General features: G+C 37.5%; 1 protein-coding gene across 1 annotated transcript; it reads left to right on the plus strand.

The window, feature by feature from the left end:
- The first annotated feature begins 8,808 nt into the window (after positions 1-8,808).
- Positions 8,809-12,127, plus strand: LOC149235061 (polygalacturonase QRT3-like). The gene is made up of 3 exons (XM_089372041.1): positions 8,809-9,995; positions 10,094-10,330; positions 10,678-12,127. Exons 1-3 carry the CDS (start codon positions 9,732-9,734, stop codon positions 11,758-11,760), a joined length of 1,584 nt encoding a protein of 527 aa, XP_089228167.1. The 5' UTR covers positions 8,809-9,731; the 3' UTR covers positions 11,761-12,127.
- Positions 12,128-21,268: the final 9,141 nt, after the last annotated feature.

Here is a 21,268-nt window from a genome sequence, read left to right on the forward strand (position 1 = left end):
TTATAGGGACCCAACAGAAGATAGTGCCTCCACATATTCAATGCATGTATGATTGTTGCCAACTCAAGATCATATGTCAGGTAGTTATGCTCGTGCTCATTTAGTTTCCATAACTCATAGCATACCACCTGTCCATCCTACATCAATACTCCACCAAGTCCTCTCTTGTAATCGTATGTACATACTACAAACTTTTTTTTCCGAATCTGCAATCTTTAACATTCGTGCATGTGTAAACAACTGCTTGAGCTGCCCAAAACTGGTCATACACTCATCTATCCAGTCAACCTTCTTGTCTTTCCTCTGCAATGATGTGATGGGATAAGAAATTTGTGAGAAGTTCATGATGAACCTCCTGTAATAACCTACTAACCCCATGAAATATCTCACCTCATCCATATTCATAGGAGCTTCCCACTCCATGATAGTTCTTAACTTTTCTGGGTCCACTATTATGCCAACCTTGGAAACCATATGTCCCAAGTAATGTACCTCAGGTTGAAATAAATTTCACTTACTGAGCTTAACATACAACTGATGCTCTCTCAATAATCTCAACACTGCTACTAAATTCTCACCATGCTCTTCTTCATTTTTTGAATATACCAATATAGCATCAATGAACATAATAACAAACTTATCCAAATACAGATGCAACAAACAATTCATCAAGCACATAAATTCGCTAGAGAATTAGTTAAACCAAATGGAACTACAAAAAACTCATAATGCCCGTACCTGGTCTGAAAATTTGTCTTGTAGATGTCCTCTTCTTTAATGTGTACTTGATTATATCTGAATCTCATATCAATCCTCGAGAACACTGTTGCTCACTTCAACTGATCGAAAAAGTCATCAATCCTAGGTAATGGATAACTATTCTTGATGGTCACATTTTTTAATTGCCTGTAATCAATGCACAACCTAAGAGTACCATCCTTCTTCTTCAAAAATAGTACCGGTGCACCCCATGGCGATATATTTGGCCTAATGTAACCCTTGTCCAACATTTATTTCAACTGCACCTTCAACTCTACCAACTCTAGAGTTCTCATTCTGTAAGCTACCTTTGATGTCGTAGATGCCCCTGGAACCAACTCAATAGAAAAGTCTACTTCCATGTGAGGTGGACTATCTGAAATATCTGTAGGAAATACATCCTGAAACTATTGTAGAACTAGGTACCTACTCAAAACATTTACATCCTTAACTTCCTTACCTGTTTTACTAGAAATGTGCACTGCAAATAACACACACCCTTTCCTGCGACTACGCTTGGCCTACATTACTGTCACCATTCTAACTAATATTTCATTCTTCTTACCTCGCAAGACTCTTTGTTCCCCATTGTCATCCAAACACTCAATGGCTTTTTCATAACAATCCACCTTGGTTCTATGAAGGTACAACCAATCCATGCCCAACAACATACTATATGATCCCAATGGTAATGCATTCAAATGTATTGAGGTAGGCATACTATTCAAATCAAATGTAAAATCCATTACCTAATGATGAACCCGCTTCTTTTTACCTATAGCCAACTGCACTAACCAAGACTCTACATGCACTTCCTCATTCAAACCACACTTATCCACCAGGTCATGATTAACATAACTATACTTAGATCCAGGGTCAATCAAAATAGAAACAACTTGATCACAAAGCTTATCGTCCATCTCAATGATAGATGCCTGATGGTTTTCCTGTCTGTTATCTAGCGTTGCATAGATCCTAGGAATACTCTGCTCGACATATCCCACTATTTGTGCCTCCTGAGCACTATAGATATGCGGTCTACCACCCTGATTTTGTGGACAATCTCTCCTACAATACTCTCCTCCACAAGTCCAACACCACACGGGGTCCTTATTTTTCTCCTCAAATCAAAGTCCCTCTCCTCTGTTAGATGCAATGAAATTCTTAGATAGAACTGAATTCTCTTTATTACATGTACCTTGAGGTCTTGCTCACTTCTTGTCTCATTTTCCTTTGTTCTTTGCATTACCTTTCTAGTCCAGCTTAGTCTCAGGTTCGTGCTTTGATTTCCCGTAACAATGATTTAGCTTCCAGATGGCTTCCTCCAATGATCTAGGCTCATCGAACTCAATCATGTCTTTGAATGCAATCGGTAATCCACTAGTGAATCTCTGAATCTTGGCCTTCTCCTCCTTGAGGTAAGGCACATACCTCAGTAGCTCCAAGAATCTTCTAGTGTATTCTTCATCTATCATCAATCCCATCTTTAGCTCATAGAATTCTTTTTCCCTGTCATCAAAGTATCTCTCTAATAGGTACTTCTTCTTGAATAGTCTCTCGAACTCATTCCAAGTCAAGTCCTCCTCATGAATACCTCTGACATTCTTCACATCTTCCCACCAAATGTTTGCTTTACCTTTGAGACTGAATGTAGCTATTATAGCTTTCATGTTCTCTGAGTAATCATGCAACCTGAAGAACTTCTTCATACCAAGCAACCATGCCTCTACATCCTATGATTTCTTCATCTCCCCATTAAATGTAGGTGGCTTTTCTTTCTTAAACTCATCTGGAATATATCCCCTGTCACTCCTCTTATAAGGGTGATAATGATGCCGATCATAATTCTTGTCAGAACCAGAACTAGAATAGTACTTGGATCCATCACCTCTCCTATCTAGAGTATCCAAGGACCTGCCATCTCTGGTCGTGTCATCTCTATCTGACTTGTACCGACCAGGAAACCTATTGTCGTATGCCCCATTAGTTTTTTCCTCCTGCTGATGGTTGATCCAAAGGGGTCACTATCACTGCAATTTTGACATTCTCTGAAGTATCATTGCATTTACCTCTACTTGTTTCTCCCGTTCTTGTATGATTTTGTCATTGTCTTCCTTACAACTCCTTATTTCTTCCTTTAATTTTCTTAGTGTGTCTTCCAAATCAAAAGATTTCCCAACACCACGCTTCTCATCTGATCCATAGGGAGAGTCTCGAGAACTGTAGTCTACCATCTTGCTAGTCATCTTTGATATTCTTCCTGCAAGGTATATCATGTCAGCTAAACCAGGTCAAAATAAACCAATGTACCTTAGCATAATTTGGGGAGGATACCTCATCTGCAAGATCAAAAAATAAACGTAATACACATATAACATAATCATGACAACATATAGAAATATAACACATAAGAATATAGCCATATAACCATCATTCTAGCTAGATTCCAGTCATCAATGCATGACCATATCAACTACAAATATCATGATCCCATGCATGACAACAACCACCACATCACTCTACACTTGACCACATGTGAATACTAGCATGCATAATCAACCATACACTCATGACTGCACACTCCACAACAACACCATCAACTTCCCATGGCGACCTCACTTCAACCATAACCCATACCATACAAATGCAGCAAGCACATGGTCTCATAACACAAGAAACACATATGCAACCAACATGAATGCATGAACAACACATAGCCCATCTAGTCTGAGGGGTGAACCATGCTCTGATACCACTCTGTGGTATTAGATATGCCCCAAAGAGAGCGAATCTCGCTCTAATACCACTCTGTAACACCCTTCTCCCACATCTACCCAAGTAACCGACCAACCGAGGTAAACATGTGATGAGAAGTTACTATGATATGATTTGACTCCCTATCTGCTCGAAGAAAATACACAATACATACCTTCCACATCAGCAACAAAACTCCAGGGGTTATCCCAACCACTCAAGTAACTAGCCCGTGGGTCCCACTAATTTTTTAGACCGAACTCACTGGCACCCCCTTGATATGGACAAGCATGCATCTAGGAGGCTCCAGTCGCTCCCACAGCATGGGTATGCATGCATCTGAGGAATTTTCTCCTCAAACCTATGTCTACAACTCAAGGATTTGTGCCACTTTTTCAAACCCAGATCCCAGGTCACTGCCTAGAACTCAATGATAGGTTCATAAATTAATTTACACCACAAAACAATGATACATTTGCAAAAACATTGACAAGGACTAAACTGGACCCCTACTAGCCATGACATGCATTTCGTCAAACATGTCACAAACATAAAAGTTACAGGTCATAACAACATAACTGAGCATAGGGGTTTCATACTTGTTTGAGAATCACTAAGAAGCATTGATGCCTCAACACCTTAGCTGCAATTTCATCTATTAGGCCATAGATACATTTTTCCTTCATTTACAAGTAAAAACATGATGCGAGCCATACATAGCCACTGTCATAATACATGTTCATAACCAACATAATAAAAATAGAAATACCAAGGAAATAATAGCCATATAATCCATATATAAACCAGTACAATATTCATGAAATAACAAGGAAAAATAACCTCAGATTAATGATGCAAAGGCCAACTAGGTTCGGGACTTCCACGAACCACCCGACCATAAACATCGTTGATCCAAATCTCTCTTCATCCAGTCACCCTTGTGCTATATTCCAAGCATGAATGTGGGATCTCATAAAACACATCAGTTAAAACCATCCAGAGCTTTTAGAGGCCAAACCACTTCAACCCATCAAACAATGATTCCACCTCATGGTCAAACATCACAAACCATCACCAAATTGGTCTCTACCCAAGCCTTCCAGGGCTCCAGAGTGTTTGTTCCAACCAAGGCTCCAGGACTAGTAACTCAACCAAGCAAGGGCTCTAGAGTGTTTTTCCAACCATGGCTCCAGGACTAGTAACTCTACCCCAGCTGTTACAGGGCTCCAAAGTGTTTGTCCAACCAAGACTCTAGGAACTAGTAACTCAACCCAAGCTAAATGAAACATGAGAACCAACCGGAAAAACAAAGAAATGAACCCACAACACTATGGCTATCCAAGAAATGGTAAGGTTAGGAAAATCCCCTGTCAATCCAGGCAATCCTCCATGCCAATGACAGATCATGACCAATAAACCACATGCATATGCCATGCTTTCCAAAACTAGTGAGGAAAACCTACATGCAACTCTATACCTGCAAGCAAAATCCATTGTAGTTGTTGATCCTGGTGTCCTCTTATGCTTTCCTACTCTTCCTTTGCCTTCTTGGTCCAAAACTCCAAGTATGCCACACTCCTCCAAGAGTGATCCAAGAAAACTCTAAGTGTCCAAAAGTATGAGAGAGAGAGAGAATAGAGAGAGAGCTCCAAAACTGAACTGGCAAAAGTCTGTGAACTAATCTTCAGAAGCCTTTTTATTAATGAGGCCTCTATTTTCTTCATTCTCCATTATTTTCCTTTATTTTCCTCCTCACATGCAACCTGTGACCTTTCACCTCCCTTTTCTCCTAATTTCCATTATTTTCATAAATAAATGTGCCAAAATGCCATTTTCCTTTCTAAAGCCTTTACCATTGCCCTTGCTAATTTCCTTAGCCATTACTCAATCACCAGTGATCCCCATCACTATTCTTTTTCCCAACATTCATCTTAGAATACGTGTCCCATGATCATGGTTATTATTTTTCCTTTATTAACTTTTATTACATGGAATTTACAGTAGGGCTATTACAAATTCTGACCATGAAGAATGTAGCTTACCATTCTTTTTTCTACCATCACAAAGTTTACTTTCCCACCAACGATATACATTCAAGCTAGAGAGAGGCTAACTAAACCTTACCTCTTCTTCATCAATCTACTAAATATGACAATAAACTTTTATATGTTGAATCCAATTATCTAATCTTTCTCCCTTAAGCTCGCAATTATAGAGTGGTAAGTCAAACTTAACATCCAACTTCAACAATGGTTTCTTTGAAGTAATCTTCTTATGAGGAGATGGCAACAAAGAACTAGATGGAGAAGAAGGAGGTGAAGAATGAGGAGGATAGGGAGCTCTTAAAGGAGGAGGAGAAAACAAAGGAAGAGGTAGTTGATCACCATCATTCTTTACTTAACTGGTGCCTTGTCCATTTTGAAGTTCTTTTTCTTTATAGAGCTCTACCCCCCTTGACTCCAACAAATTGAATGCCTTGAGAAAATCTGACTCAGAGCTAAAATTATTCTCTCATCTTGGTGAAGCCACCTCTCCTCTTTAACTGAAGTTCCTCGAACACGATTTAGGATTGTAAGATTTAAGTTCACCTTCTCTATTTTTAAGCTTAGACCTGATAATCATCCACACTCAAAAACCAAATCAAACTAGCTCAACTTACTCTGATACCAAACTTGATCAGGATCTTTTATTACTAGCATATGATTTATCATCTTCAAACATGATGTGAAATACCAAAACTTAAGAAAAATCTTTTAAAACGTTATGAATAGATAGAAATATTGCAAATAAACAAAAGGAACACAACGAGATTAATAATGGAGTTCACCTAGTGTGGGCTACGTCTTTGGGTCCACTTCAAATGGAGTGGTCTATTCAACTATGATGCAAAACAACTCAAATTACATCTAAATCCCTAATCTCAATAACTGACTCTCAATTTTGCAATTGTACAAAGCCTCAGAATCCCTCGCAACAATCTCTCCTTTCTCTGAACTCCAAAAGGGAATAAAAATGAGCATTTACCCACACATACACAGTGATAATACTAATAATAACACTAAGGAGATCGGCCTTTCCTTACAACCACAACTCTTGTAGCTACATAATGACCTATAAAAACTCTTGCCAACCTATCTCTCCCTTTGTTGTACTTCAAAAGGGCTAAAATTGTGTTTTACATATTATACATAGTACAATCAAGGCCTTAAAAGACAAGAGTTTGACCTATTCTTCACAACCATAATATTGTGATGTATTGGCAAACCTTTTACATATATAAGTCATGGGGGTCCACAGCCCCCGGGTTGAGCATGCAGAGGTTGTAGTCTTGAATCATATCGTAATAAATATTCACAACCCATTATAGGCTTGTCGGCCTATTTATATACCTTTCAAATCATATCCCATTACATTTTATTCCAACCTATGGTGCATTTAAATGATAGGCCCATACTATGTTGAACACAGTAGAATATTTTTTGAGTTCTAATATGTTGTCAGCTTCCCTGTTACAACATCCATAACTGGTTATATGCGTGGTCCAATCAAATGTGACCTGCTAGTAACGTTTAATTATTGGTTCGTTTCCTATTGTGCTCTCAGCTTCGGGGAGGCTGTAGGTTTAATCCCATGGGAATTCCCCCCTTTCGTATGGCAGTTCAATAATACTATAACTATAATATTCTAGATATTAGTTTCAACCATTGCATATGGCCAAATGGTTAATCTATTTGTTATCCTCCAACGAGGATGGGGATTCAAACCCCACTACTCCAAACATCCAACAAATTGATTATTTTGACCTTCTAGCCTGCTCCATGGTGCCACGTGGTACCCTTTGATTATGCCACATGGCATGCTTCTATTAGCCCCTGTCATGACCAGTCAGCATCTCTGTTGGCCACTTAGGTTCAACCACATATCACTTGTTCTTCCTACCACATTGGTGCCCACGTTAATTGTCACATCACTATCTCTGCCATGTCATTTGTATGGCCTATGCCATGTGTCCCTCATATGGCCTTCCACATGTCACCTGGCGGGGTTTCCATGTGTCACCTATGTCTCTCATTTTTGCATGTTGTCAAAAAACTTCATATTGCAATAACTTTCTCATACAAAGTATGTTTCAACCCATTCAAGTTGCATTGGAATCATCTTGTCGAGATCTTCAACATGACAACATTTTCATTGTGATTTGGGACTATTGAGCTTTGAGGCATTTTGTATCCTCTTGGATTTACAAGGCATACAAGTTGGCTCCTCTACCTTCTGTGTGTGTTGCCTTCATGAGTTCTCCAACATCACATGCATGTCAAAATTGATGTTGCCTCCTCTACAACGAAAGACTACAAAAAGCATTAAACAATGTGATAAAGATGTTGTTAGAAACCACTAACCGTATATACTCAACTTTGCATTGGACTAGGTGGAAAGAGGGCTTCAAGTAACAACTAAAGAAGTACAATGGAATTTGAGACCAGTGGCCATAGGCACTAGCGATTCTTAGCATATGCAAATACGAAGAATCCTTTGACACATTAACAATGTTATAGAAGAAATGTGTTAAAATGACTTTAAATAGATACTTCTATGAACTTCCAACCCCTTGATTTAGTTAAAACTTATGTGGATCATATACTAACTCAAAAAAATTACTAGAATCCTACTTAAAAAAAAAATTATTGATAAAATTAAACTATACATTTAGGAAAAAAAGAAATATACAAACTAAATTTCCCTTTAAATTTAGATTTATGAGTTTCTTCCTCCAAAATCAAATAAATATTTTATGATTTAATTTTATATTTTTAAAAATAAATTTAAATTTTTAGTAAAACAAACTTTACTATATTTTTTATTATTAGATAAAATATATATTTTTTAAAGCAAGGATCATTAATATATATATATACATATATAACAGATTCTTTTCTTCCTTACCTACCATTACTTCTACATAGATATTTACTTCTATAATAATCAATTTCCCACTTGTGACCTAATACTTCTACCAAAATCATTTGGAATATTTCTTCCGTCTTTTTCCCTCTTGTTACATTAACCTAATACTTCCCTTGCCATTCTTTTCACCTCCGTCATTCATCGCCGGGTTCCATTGACCAAGTTTGGTCACCTGGAATCAAAATCAACTCAAATTTCCTCGCTTAAAACGGGAATTTTATATGTGGCATTGGACGATACAATGAGGCGGAACATATGTCTGGATTAGGTGCAGCATGTGTAAAGGTATGGACTTATTAGTTGGCCAATATGTTGGAATTGTTGGGAAGTCGGTAGGTGAACAAACCTGCGAACAATCCAAGCGTTTCACAAAATGTAATGCCTTGGATGTTGATATGAACATTGAATAATGTCCAATTTATAAATTCTACCCGCCACTCCTGAGACTCGAACATGGAAATACTGGTGCGTCACACTCACACATGTAACGTGGAAGTTCTGAATTCACGAGTCCCCACGTTAGTGATGGTGTTATGCTCGAATTGATTATTAATCGTGTGTGAGTTACAGGGGGCATTAAATCTGAGACATTAAATGATTTAACTGAGTGGAAGACTTGAAGTGTTTTCGTCCTGTCGCCGTGGATTGTGGAGCAGTGCAGAAAATAAGGCCGCATGCCGCCAAAAAAAAGGTTATAATTTCATCACGCTGAATACGCTACTTCAAACCAAAATATACACTTACGAAATAGATGTGTATGGCTCTACTCATGGGGGGATTTTGTCATGTGGAGAGATTGGAGAAAGGTACAAATTGGGGAGAGGGTTTGTAATGCAGAGAGATATGAGAAAGGTATAAATGCACCTGGAGTGGGTTTCATGATAATAATTTATTGCCCTTAATAAACAAGGCAGGGCAACCGACTTTCTGTGAAACGCTCTGCATTCTTCCCTTTCTCTGTGCTCCAGAAATATGAGCATCTTTGCATGAGTGTATCATAAAATTTAGCAAGTGAATTCACCCGCAAATTTGGCAGAAGAAAAGATTATAAATTTGGCCAAGCTCCTTTGCTGTTTGGCATCCCTTCTTGTTTGCAGTTGGAATCAATTGGAACAACTTTCTGCCATGGACTTTCCGTCCACTATTTCTTTTGAAAAGCAATTTGAAGGGACCACAAGGTGAGCTTTTTTGTTTATATTTCGTCTCTAGCTGCCTGGGACTTGGAGAGTAAGCCTCAGCCTGCGAAAGGAATTATGGGTACCTTCAGGATTGTTTCTATGTTAGCTGTTATTGCGTTTCTTGGGATTTTATCCAATGTGGATGGTCACAGGGTTTTGAGATCAGGCAAGCCTGGTGCTCACCTGAGATCCCTCTCCAAATCCACTTTGGAGGGTCGGGATCCTCCGGTGGGCAAGGTTCCTAAGTATTCCAGTAGGGAGGAGGCCCAGAGAGTTTCGGTTGCTCGCTGGAGGAACGCTGAGGCTCTGGCTACGGCACCCAGATCTGACAACGCTACGGTAATTAATGTGGAGATAGCACACTTTTGTGCAATTTGAGCAACGGAGATGAGTTTTTCCTGAGTAATTTTTGTTGGTTTGTTTTTGGTGGTGCGCAGGTCCTGTCAGGTGGGCGCTTATTCTATGTTACGGACTATGGCGCGGATCCAACCGGAGCCACGGACAGCACTCAGGCTCTCTTGGAAGCCATCAGCGAGGCCTTCCAGGTAACCACGACCAAGCATACGATGCCAGGTCTGCAAGACCTCGGGGGCGTTGAGATTCATCTCGAAGGAGGAAATTATCGCATTAGCGAACCTCTCCGGCTGCCGGAAAGCGGGGGCGGAAATGTTGTGGTAATGAAATAAAATATCCCTGTTACTGTAGTTTCATTGCTTTAGAAGTTGTTTACCGATAGAGTAAATTGGCTTGGAGCTTAAAAAATGGTAGGAGTGCTTAAATCTTATTTTTATAGTGAAAATAGATATAAAAATAGATTCAGTAACATAAAAAAAAACTGGAATTAACTCCAAATTTTTAAACATGATAACTTTATCTTAGATTTTCAAAAAATTACAGGATTTTACCCAAATCTGGCCAGAAAATCCATTATTTTCTGACCCAATTTACTACATCTTTAGACTACGCGCATCGTTTTATATGTATTGCCGGATGAATTTACTAATTGATTCCATGCACACAGATTCACGGGGGTACTCTGCGGGCTTCCGAGAATTTCCCGGAGGATCGTTACTTGATCGAGCTATGGACCTCGACTGATTCGCTACTCAATGGGAGCCTAAACGGTGACGAGCTCGCGTCCGCCACGAAGGACGCTGACTTCTATGCCGCGTCATACGAATACATTACCCTGCGAGATTTGATGTTGGATGCAAATTTTCGAGGCGGGGGAATTCTAGTCATCAATTCCCTGAGAACCAACATCGACAGCTGTTATATTTCGCATTTCACGTCTTTTGGCATCATGGTTCAGGGTGGGCACGAGACATACATCCGGAATTGCTTTCTTGGGCAGCACATTACCGCTGGCTCGAGCCCCTTAGAGAGGAATTTCAGCGGCGTGGGCATAAGTCTCATGGGCAACGACAACGCTGTAACGGATGTCGTCGTTTTCTCGGCTGCTGTGGGGATTTCGGTGAGTGGGCAGGCCAATATAATCACGGGAGTCCACTGTTATAACAAGGCCAAGGCCTTCGGAGGAATTGGGATCAGACTACTGCTGGGTGGATTGACTCAGACTAGGATTCTGGGCGCTTATATGGACTATACGGGGATTGTTGCAGAGGATCCCGTGCAGCTTGATATTGCTAATGGTTTCTTTCTGGGCGACGCCAACATAGTGCTGAAATCGTCACAGAGGAAAATGATATCAGGTGTTAACATTGTCGATAATATGTTTACTGGCTCTGGGACAGGCGTGGAAATCGTTCAGTTGGAAGGACAATTTGATTCGATTGATCAGACAATTGTTGACAGGAACAATGTGCTTGGGATGACCCTTAAATCAACCGTGGCTCGAGGCACGGTCCAGGGCAACGGAAGCACTTGGGCCATAGATTTTAATCCCGTCCTGCTCTTCCCAAACCTCATTCAACACGTTCAATATTCCTTCTATACGTCTGATGCCTCATTTCCTAGGCATGCTCTCAGAAATGTCTCTGAAAACAAAGTGGTGATCGAGGCGGATACCGAAGTATCTGCAACGGTGTCTGTACAGGTAGATCAGAGTGCCTCTTTTGTTCATGGCAGTAAGATTTATTCCTAAGAGACAGGGGTCTCTGGATTATTACATACAGATTTTCCCAGATATTGTTAGTTACAGGGCAACTATGTACAGGAAAACTCCAAGGTTCTTGTTGCCTTTCTTTCTTCACTTTTGGGGCGATTCTGAAGTTTAAGTTATGTATTGCTTTGTTCAAAGCCAAATTTCTGAAAACGGCATCTTAATGGAATTCCGTTTAAAGGGCTTTCGAACGGGACCTTATTTCTGGTAATTATTTTCTAATAAGGTTATAGACTATAGCTGCTGAAAACCTTGGCATCGTTCTGATGAGAACCGGAGAAGACGGTTTTCTGTTCATCTTTTTCTGGGATTAATTAATTCAGGCCCAGGCCTACTCCCTAGTTTTTTATATTGTAAGAAAAATGATGAATAATGAAGGTTACTGAAAACGATGGGAACATATACATAAAACCCACTATGGGCATCTTTATTTGATGTCTCTTTTTGATGGGAAAGTACCTTTTAATTATTCACACAACTATCCAATTGCATTCAGCAACTCCTCTCTCCTTGCACATATTCCACTGTGATTAACATAATTTTAAATAGGAAAGGACTATGGTTGGCCCCACCAGTGTGGAAAAATATAGAGTTAATTGACATCAGGCATCCAATCGGTCCCCTGATTCATGACTGTGATCTTCACGATTCAGGTAGGACAGCCACTTTTGTCATTGAGAGAAATGAGGTGATGACAATGTGGGATATCTGATTTGCTTTTGTGTTTATCTATATGCTTTTAGGTAATTCATAAGTTTTCACTGGGTGGAACAATTATTCGTCCACCGGCTACAATACCTAAATAGGTAACAAAGTAATGTTTTATTTTGGGTTAAATGTAATGGAAATTTGTATATGCGTATGTTTCCTATAGTTAGGTTACAGTCAAATTTAATATTGATGGAAGGTTTGGTTGAGTTTGGATATTTCAATGAGATAAATTTTGTTTTTTTACAATGTTATGAGATTTAAAAAAACTAAATTTAGCATAAACTAATTAATTTATAAATTACTAATATTTTGATATACACTGTTTTGGTAATTATTGAAATTATTTGTTAAATTATTTTCATTGTTATTTATTAGCAAATTTTTTTTTATTGAAAGTAAATTTTTAGCTTACTAATAATGTTGTTTAACTATTTTAAGTTTTGGAGTTTTGGATTAGAAATGATGAAATAAATTTTTATAAGATTATATAATTTTTGAATATATTACTTTCGAAAACACCAAAACTATTCCAATAATATAAGATTCACAAATCAAATTTATAATCCCAATTTAACAAAAAAAAAACCGTAAAAAAAACCTCCAAAACATAAAACAGTAACACTAAAACCTTCAAAACATAAAACAGCAGTAACTCTATGACGATTTCCAATTCCTAGAGATTCTACCGTGGGGACGATGGAAAGCCCTATTTCCAACTCCATAACAAAGTAAATGCACCCTGACATGCCCCTGATATAACACGATATAGCACGTCGCTGTTTTTTTTCTTTCTCATGACATGCCCTTGATATAACACGATATAGGACGACGCTATTTTTTCTTTCTCATCACCGCGACGCATTATATGAGGCCCATGTCAGAGCACATTTACTTTGTTATGGGGTTGGAAATAGGGCTTTCCGGGGACGAGCGGCAAGCTTTCTTATGATGGGATGGATTCTATCGTGGGGACAACCGGCAACCTTTCTTATGATGGGATGGAAATGGGATTTTAGCTTTCCCTGTTCCAGATGAGAATTCGTATTTTGCCTGGTTGGATAGCACTTATTTAAAGGGTGCTCTGAAATAGCTTAAACCAGTTGTTCCTTCAATCAAGGAGGAATATTTTTTGTTGGTCATGATTATGTTAATGTCTTGAATAAATTCCATCAATCACATACTTTTCGGGCGGCTGTTGACAGAAAATCACACTGGACCTTCAATTCTTTGCCATAATCAAAATCTCAGAAAAAACGTGGATTGGAGTGATGCAGAGTACCTTTTCTGTCTCGTGATTATAACACTGTTGACTGTGAATCAGTTTGAATAAATTCCACATACATTTTTAGGGCGCCCGTAGACAGAAAATCACTTCTGGACCTTGAATTCTTTGCCATAAGCAAAATTTCTAAGCGTGTGTTTGAATGATTTACTCTTAGTTCGATGCCATCATGTGAAGAGGTAGGGAATGCTAAAGACTTGCATGTTAAAAGTTTTGCAGTAGCAAAATTTTCCCTGGGCCCAAATCAGTCATCAGTCAGACTGTGTCGAAGAAAAGGGGTAGAGTAAGGGTAGGTGAGTGCTAAAGTCTTACATGTTAAAAGTTTTGCTGGAGGACAAATTTCCCGGGCAAAAGGGCCCAAATCACTCATCACTCACTTAGGCTGTGGGGGGGGAAAGGGAAAGAGTAATCATTTGTTTTATTTTTATTTTTATTATTTTGTATTTTATATAAATTTTGTATAGTTCTAAAATATTAGAGGGTATTTATTTTATATAGTTTTAAAATTTTTATTTTAATAATTTGGTTTATTTTTTACCAAAAGTCAACTGGAAAAAAATGGAAAAAACAAAAATGTATAATAATTCTGTGAAATTTTTACTAAAAATTATTGAAAAAGGGACCGGACAAAAATGTATAATGTTTAGACTAGGTTAAAGAAAATTGATGGGTTTATCTACTGAAGGTTTTTTGTTTCACTGTGAAAAGATAATTAATTTAAATTTTCTAATTACAAATAGTATTTGGTTTTATATTAAGATTAAAATTAAATATCAACAAAACTCCACTACAAATAGTATTTGGTTTTATATTAAGATTAAAATTAAATATCAAACTCCACTTCACCGTGATGAAAATAAACTTAGTCTCAATAGATGTATCTTTAAATCATTGTAAAATATATAGCTTTCTTATAGAGGTAAATTTAATCTGAATTGAGATAATTTTAATGATAGTTATAAAAGATAATAATTTTTTGAGATAATTTTAATGATAATTATAAAAGGTAATAATTTTTTCAGAAATATTAGTAGTTGAAACATTTTTTTGGTTTTGGAACAAAATATAAAATAGTTATAATTAGTTAAAAACTTATTAACAAAATACGAATAAACTCAATTTTAAAGATAATTATAATTAATTATTTTAGTTGGTATAGTTTTTCCTAAATAAAAATCAACAACTAAAAGCATAATTACTCATTATCATTCTCTTGTTAATAATTGAATATTAAATCTATTAAATAAATTATAAATAAGTGTGTCCCTTCTTCAGTTAATAATTGCATATTAAATCTATTAAATAAATTATAAACAAGTGTGTCCAACATAATCTGATATAAAAAAAATATACATTATATTCATATAAAATATAATTTTATATTAAAAAAATTTAATAAAATATCAAATATAATTTTATAATAAAAAAATTTAATAAACTATCAAAAAAAAAAATATATATATATATATATATATATATTAAATTATTTTTTTTATTATTGTGAATATTTGTAATTTTATAATAAAAAATTTCAATAAAACATAAAAATATATATATATATTTTTTATATTAATTTTTTTATTAAAAAAATTGCTTTGTCACTATTTTTTGTTGTTGTTGTTTTTAATAAACTGAAAAAGGGTTTTTCCTTTTAAAATTAAAAGGTTTGTTTCTGGCTGGTATTTTAAGACTACAAATTTTGGAAAATAATGTTTTCATAGTGTGCTTTTAAAAATAAAAATGGTTTTTATAATGTGTGTGTTTTTTTATTTAATTTGAAAATAATTATTTTGGATATTATTTAACGAGATTAATAACTGCAATGTAACATAGTTTCTGTTTCTATTGTTATCTTTAATTAATTGATTAAGCTTTTAATTAATTGATTAAGCTTATGTTTCTCCATGTCTGTTTCTTTCGCACAACCATCTCTACACATCCACCTTGCACAACTTCCTCTACATCTTGTTTCACAATTTGCATTTAGCAAGAACGCATTCCATTATGTTTGTGCTTGCTTCCTTCTACATTCTGTTGGTTTGACAACGAACTTGGTCAAACAGTTTTTGTAACCAATTTAGTTTTAGTTATGTAACGGGTAGTTTAGTTATGTGTAACGGTAGCTGTTCACATAATAAATCGAATGCCATGTAATGAAAAGTCAATCATCGAATAAAACAGATTCACATATTCAGTTTCTATTTCTTGGTCTTTGGTCTTCTCTCATTCTGTTTCTTGCTGTTCTTTCTTTCTTCCTCTGCTCTTAATTCAATAAGTGGTATCAGAGCCTGGACAAAAATCCTGTGATCAAACCCGTGATTTATTCCTGAGGACGGCTGGAGCTAGAACCTGTGGACAGCGTGGACGGCCCTGTGGAGCGTTGTGAGGCTTGAAGAATACGTTGAAGGCGGATCCCTGTGTGCAGCGTGTAAACCTGTGGACGGGAGCAGAATCGTGGACGGCGTGACGGCTTGCAGCGTGTAAACCTGTGGACGGTAGCAGAATCTTGGACGGCGTGACGGCTTGAAGAATCCGCGGCATAATTTTTTGGCTGTATGTGTTTTGGCTTGAAGAATCCGGTAGGCAGCGTGACAGCATGATCTTCTGCAAATGGTAGCAGAATCGATCCCTGAATCCGGGTATCGTTTTTTTTTGCAGAAATTTTTTTTTAAAGAAAAAAGAAGGGTTTGCAGAAATTTTTTTAAGACAGCAGAAGATTGCATAGGTTGAAATTTTTTTTAGAGAGCAGTATTATAGAACAACAGATTGAAAAAGGTTGTTCAGAAATTTTTTTTACAGCAGAGAAGAGTGTTGTTTTTACAAATATTGTAGAAGGAAAAGTTTGCAAGAGAGAGTGTTGTTTTTACAACTATTGTAGAAGGAAAAGTTTGCAAGAGATTTGCAAGAAACAAAAGATTTGAAACTTGTCTTTCTGTTTGAATTGGGGAAGTTATTAGTTTTTTTTTTAAAAGACTGAAACCCTAGGAAGGAGGAAAATGGCCAAGATGTCGAATGCTAGATTCGAGGTGGAGAAATTCACCGGAAAGAGCAATTTTGCTCTTTGGAAACTGAAGGTTAAGGATCTGCTTGTGCAACAAGGGTTGCACAAGGCATTGGATGGGGTTACTAAGAAACCCACAACCATGACTACTTCAGACTGGGAGGACTTGGATGCCCGAGCTCTCAGTACCATCCGGCTATGTCTAGCGGATGAAGTTCTCTTCAACATCGTTGAAGAGACTACGGCGTCAGGTTTGTGGGAAAAACTTGAAAACCTTTATATGACAAAATCATTAACTAACAAAATTTATCTGAAACGACAATTATACAGTCTTCGAATGAAAGAAGGTTCAAGCGTTGCAGAACATTTGAATGTCTTTAATACACTAATTTGTCAATTAACAGATATGGAAGTAAAAATACAGGAAGAAGATAAAGCCATAACCTTGCTGTGTTCTCTGCCTGAATCATAGGATCACTTCGTAACCTCGATCAGCTTCAGCTCTGCTGATTCTTTGAAGTTTGAATCAGTCGTGGGAGCTCTTCTGTCTGAAGAGGTACGAAGGAAATCCAGCACTGATACAACTGCATCAGAAGCTATGGTTGCTAGAGGACGCTCAAAGGAAAGAGGAGACAAACCAAGGGGAACTTCCAGGTCGAAATCAAAGGGCAAAAAGTGTAAGGCAAAATGTTGGAGCTGCGGTAAAGTTGGACACTTGAGGAAGGACTGTTGGAAACGGAAGGAATCCGAAAACCTGAAGAACGAAGCGAATCAGGCTGATTCAGGTATTGTAGACGAAGTTTTATCTGCTGAAGATTTGTGTATGATAGATGAAACTTCACCTGAATGTAATGTCTCTCATAGTTTTGATAGCTGGCTGTTAGACTCTGGTGCTTCGTATCATATGTGCCCACATAGAAACTGGTTTACTTCGTATGAAAATGTAAACGGTAGTTCTGTGTTTATGGGTAACAATATGTCATGTCAGACTGTTGGGATGGGAGATATCAGGATTAAGATGTATGATAACACAGTTAGGACATTAACTAGTGTTAAACATGTGCCTGATTTGAAGAAAAATTTAATCTCTTTGGGAGTGTTGGATTCAGATGGTTATAAGTTTACAGGTCAGGATGGCGTTTTGAAAGTCTTCAAAGGTTCCCTTGTGGTTATGAATGCAGAGAAGGTCGAGAATCTTTACAGGTTAAAAGGAAGTACTCAGGTCGGTGAAGCAGCGGTTGCGTCAGAAAAGGAAGAAGCAGGTACTCGTCTGTGGCATCAGCGTTTGGGTCATATGAGCGAGAAAGGTCTTCACATACTGATGAAATGTAAATCTCTTCCCGGTCTGAAATCCTTGAATTTAGATTTCTGTAAACATTGTGTGTATGGGAAGCAGTGTAAACAGAGATTTAAAGTTGGCAATCATAATAGTAAAGATGTTTTAGACTACATTCATTCTGATCTGTGGGGGCCTTCCCCTGTTATGTCATATGGAGGTGCATTGTATTTTTTAACGTTCATTGATGATTATTCTCGTAAAGTTTGGGTCTATCTGCTAAAAAGGAAAGCTGATGTATTCAATGTGTTTAAACAATTTAAAGTAATGGTAGAGAAAAGAACAGGCAAATCTATTAAATGTCTAAGAACTGACAATGGTGGTGAGTTCACTTCTGTTGAATTTGAACAATACTGTAAGGATGAGGGCATTGTTAGACACAAAACCGCTGTTTATACTCCTCAGCAAAATGGTGTTGCTGAGCGTATGAATCGGACTCTTATGGAAAGAGCCAGAAGCATGATTAGCAATGCTAACTTGCAAAAGGAGTTGTGGGCAGAAGCAGTATCTACTGCTTGTTATTTAGTTAACAGATCACCCTCAGTAGCAATTGATTGTAAAATTCCTGAAGAAGTCTGGACAGGTCAGTCTTGTGACTATTCTCATTTGAGGATATTTGGCTGTGATGCTTATTCTCTGATTCCGAAAAATCAGCGTTCAAAGTTAGATCCAAAGTCGAAATGTTATGTCTTTGTTGGGTATGACTATGCAGTGAAAGGATATAGGTTGTGGGATCCTACATTGCGGAAGATAGTTATTAGTAGAGATGTAACATTTGATGAATCATCTTTGTTAAAATCAAATGTTGAAAGAATTGAACAGGAACAGGTATCGCCGAGTCAACGAGTTCAGTTGGAGGCTAGATTTTTCGGTGGCAGTCGAAAGGAAGGAGAGACTTCTGGAGACAAAGGTGTTGAAGACACAAAGGAAGCCGTTGAAGCTTCTGAACCAGAGCAAGTTTCTGAACCAGTTCAGCAACCGGTCGCTCTGAGAAGGTCTACAAGGGAAAGGAAAACTCCCAAAAGGTATGAAGATTCTGCTGCTTCATCTTTTGCTTTGGTTACTGAAGATGGGGAACCGTCTTGTTATCAGGAAGCGATAGATGATACAGATAGCGAGAAATGGAAAAAGGCTATGGAAGAAGAAATGGACTCCTTAGCCAAGAACAATACCTGGGATCTTGTAGAGCTTCCTGAAGGGAGAAGTGTTGTTGGATGTAAATGGGTTTTCAAGCTGAAACGGAAAGTTGATGGTAGTATTGAGAGATATAAGGCGAGACTGGTAGCAAAAGGGTATTCTCAGGTTGAAGGTATAGACTTTCATGAGATTTTTTCTCCAGTTGTAAAACTTGTTTCTATACGTACTGTGTTGGCACTAACTGCGTTGCTTAATCTTGAGTTAGAACAGTTAGATGTTAAAACAGCTTTTCTACATGGTGATTTGAACGAAGAGATATATATGGAACAACCATAAGGTTTTGTACGAGGTCGCAGCAGAAGATTAGTTTGCAAGCTCAGGAAATCATTGTATGGTTTGAGGCAGTCTCCCAGACAATGGTACAAGAAGTTTGATTCCTTCATGGTGAGCCAGAACTTTATAAGAAGTGAGTATGATCATTGTGTGTACTTCAAAAGTTTCAATGACATATTCATTATCTTAGCTTTGTATGTTGACGATATGCTTATTGCAAGCAAAAGCATGGAAGAGATCAACAAGTTAAAGGCTCAACTCTCTAGGGCGTTTGATATGAAGGATCTTGGAGCAGCAAAACATATCTTGGGCATGGAGATACACAGAGACAGGAAAAATGGTAAGCTTTGGTTATCACAGCAGAAATATGTGGAGAAGGTACTTGAAAAGTTCTCTATGAATAATGTGAAACCTGTTAATGTTCCTTTAGCTTCCCATTTTAAGCTTTCTTCGGTTTTGAGTCCTAGAGCTGATGAATAAAAGCAGTATATGTCTCATGTACCATATGCAAATGCGGTAGGCAACTTAATGTATGCGATGGTATCTACAAGACCTGACATTTCACATGCAGTTGGAGTTGTCAGCGGATTCATGGCAAATCCAGGTAAAGAACATTGGCAAGCAGTGAAATGGGTGCTTCGATATCTAAGAGGCACAAGAGATCATTGCATCGTCTTTGATGGTAGTGAAGGATCAGTCTGCGGATATGTAGATGCTGACTATGCTGGTGATTTGGACAAAAGAAGATCTACTACAGGTTACGTCTTTACTCTTGCAGGTGGAGCAATTAGTTGGATGTCAAAGCTTCAAGACACGGTTGCATTGTCCACTACCGAAGCTGAATATATAGCTGCTTCAGATGCCAGTAAAGAAGCAATCTGGTTAAAGGGTTTGCTCGATGAAATCGGAAGGACGCAGGAGAAAGTGAGTGTACTTTGTGACAGTCAAAGTGCTATTCACTTGGCCACAAATCCTGCCTATCACAGCAGAACCAAGCACATTGATGTGAGATATCATTTTCTGAGACATGTGATCGATGGTGGAAAAGTAGCTCTTAAAAAGGTCCACACACGAGAAAATTGTGCAGACATATTCACAAAGCCAGTTACAGTAGAGAAGTTGCGGTGGTGTTTAGCTTCTCTTGGCTTGCAGGAAAGATGATGAATGGGAAAGTTGTTGTCAAGGTGGAGTTTGTTGGTTTGACAACGAACTTGGTCAAACAGTTTTTGTAACCAATTTAGTTTTAGTTATGTAACGGGTAGTTTAGTTATGTGTAACGGTAGCTGTTCACATAATAAATCGAATGCCATGTAATGAAAACTCAATCATCGAATAAAACAGATTCACATATTCAGTTTCTATTTCTTGGTCTTTGGTCTTCTCTCATTCTGTTTCTTGCTGTTCTTTCTTTCTTCCTCTGCTCTTAATTCAATACATTCTGCCCTCACCATTTTGCCCTCGGACTGATCTAACTTAAATATTTGTGTTTTAGTTGTGCAAAATTTGTTTTTAATAATATTTGTGTTTTGGTTGTGAGGAAGTGTGACCATTTTGTTTAATAATAATATTTGTGTTTTTTTGTGAGAAATTGTGAACATTTTTGTTTAATAATAATATTTATGCTTTTATGAGAAAGTGTGAACTTTTTTGTTTAATAATAATATTTGTGTTTTTTTGTGCTAATAATATT

Source organism: Pinus tabuliformis, chromosome 8, assembly GCF_031772625.1.
Source record: "Pinus tabuliformis cultivar Carrire ecotype Pingquan chromosome 8, CPIR1, whole genome shotgun sequence".
Lineage (NCBI taxonomy): Eukaryota > Viridiplantae > Streptophyta > Pinopsida > Pinales > Pinaceae > Pinus > Pinus tabuliformis.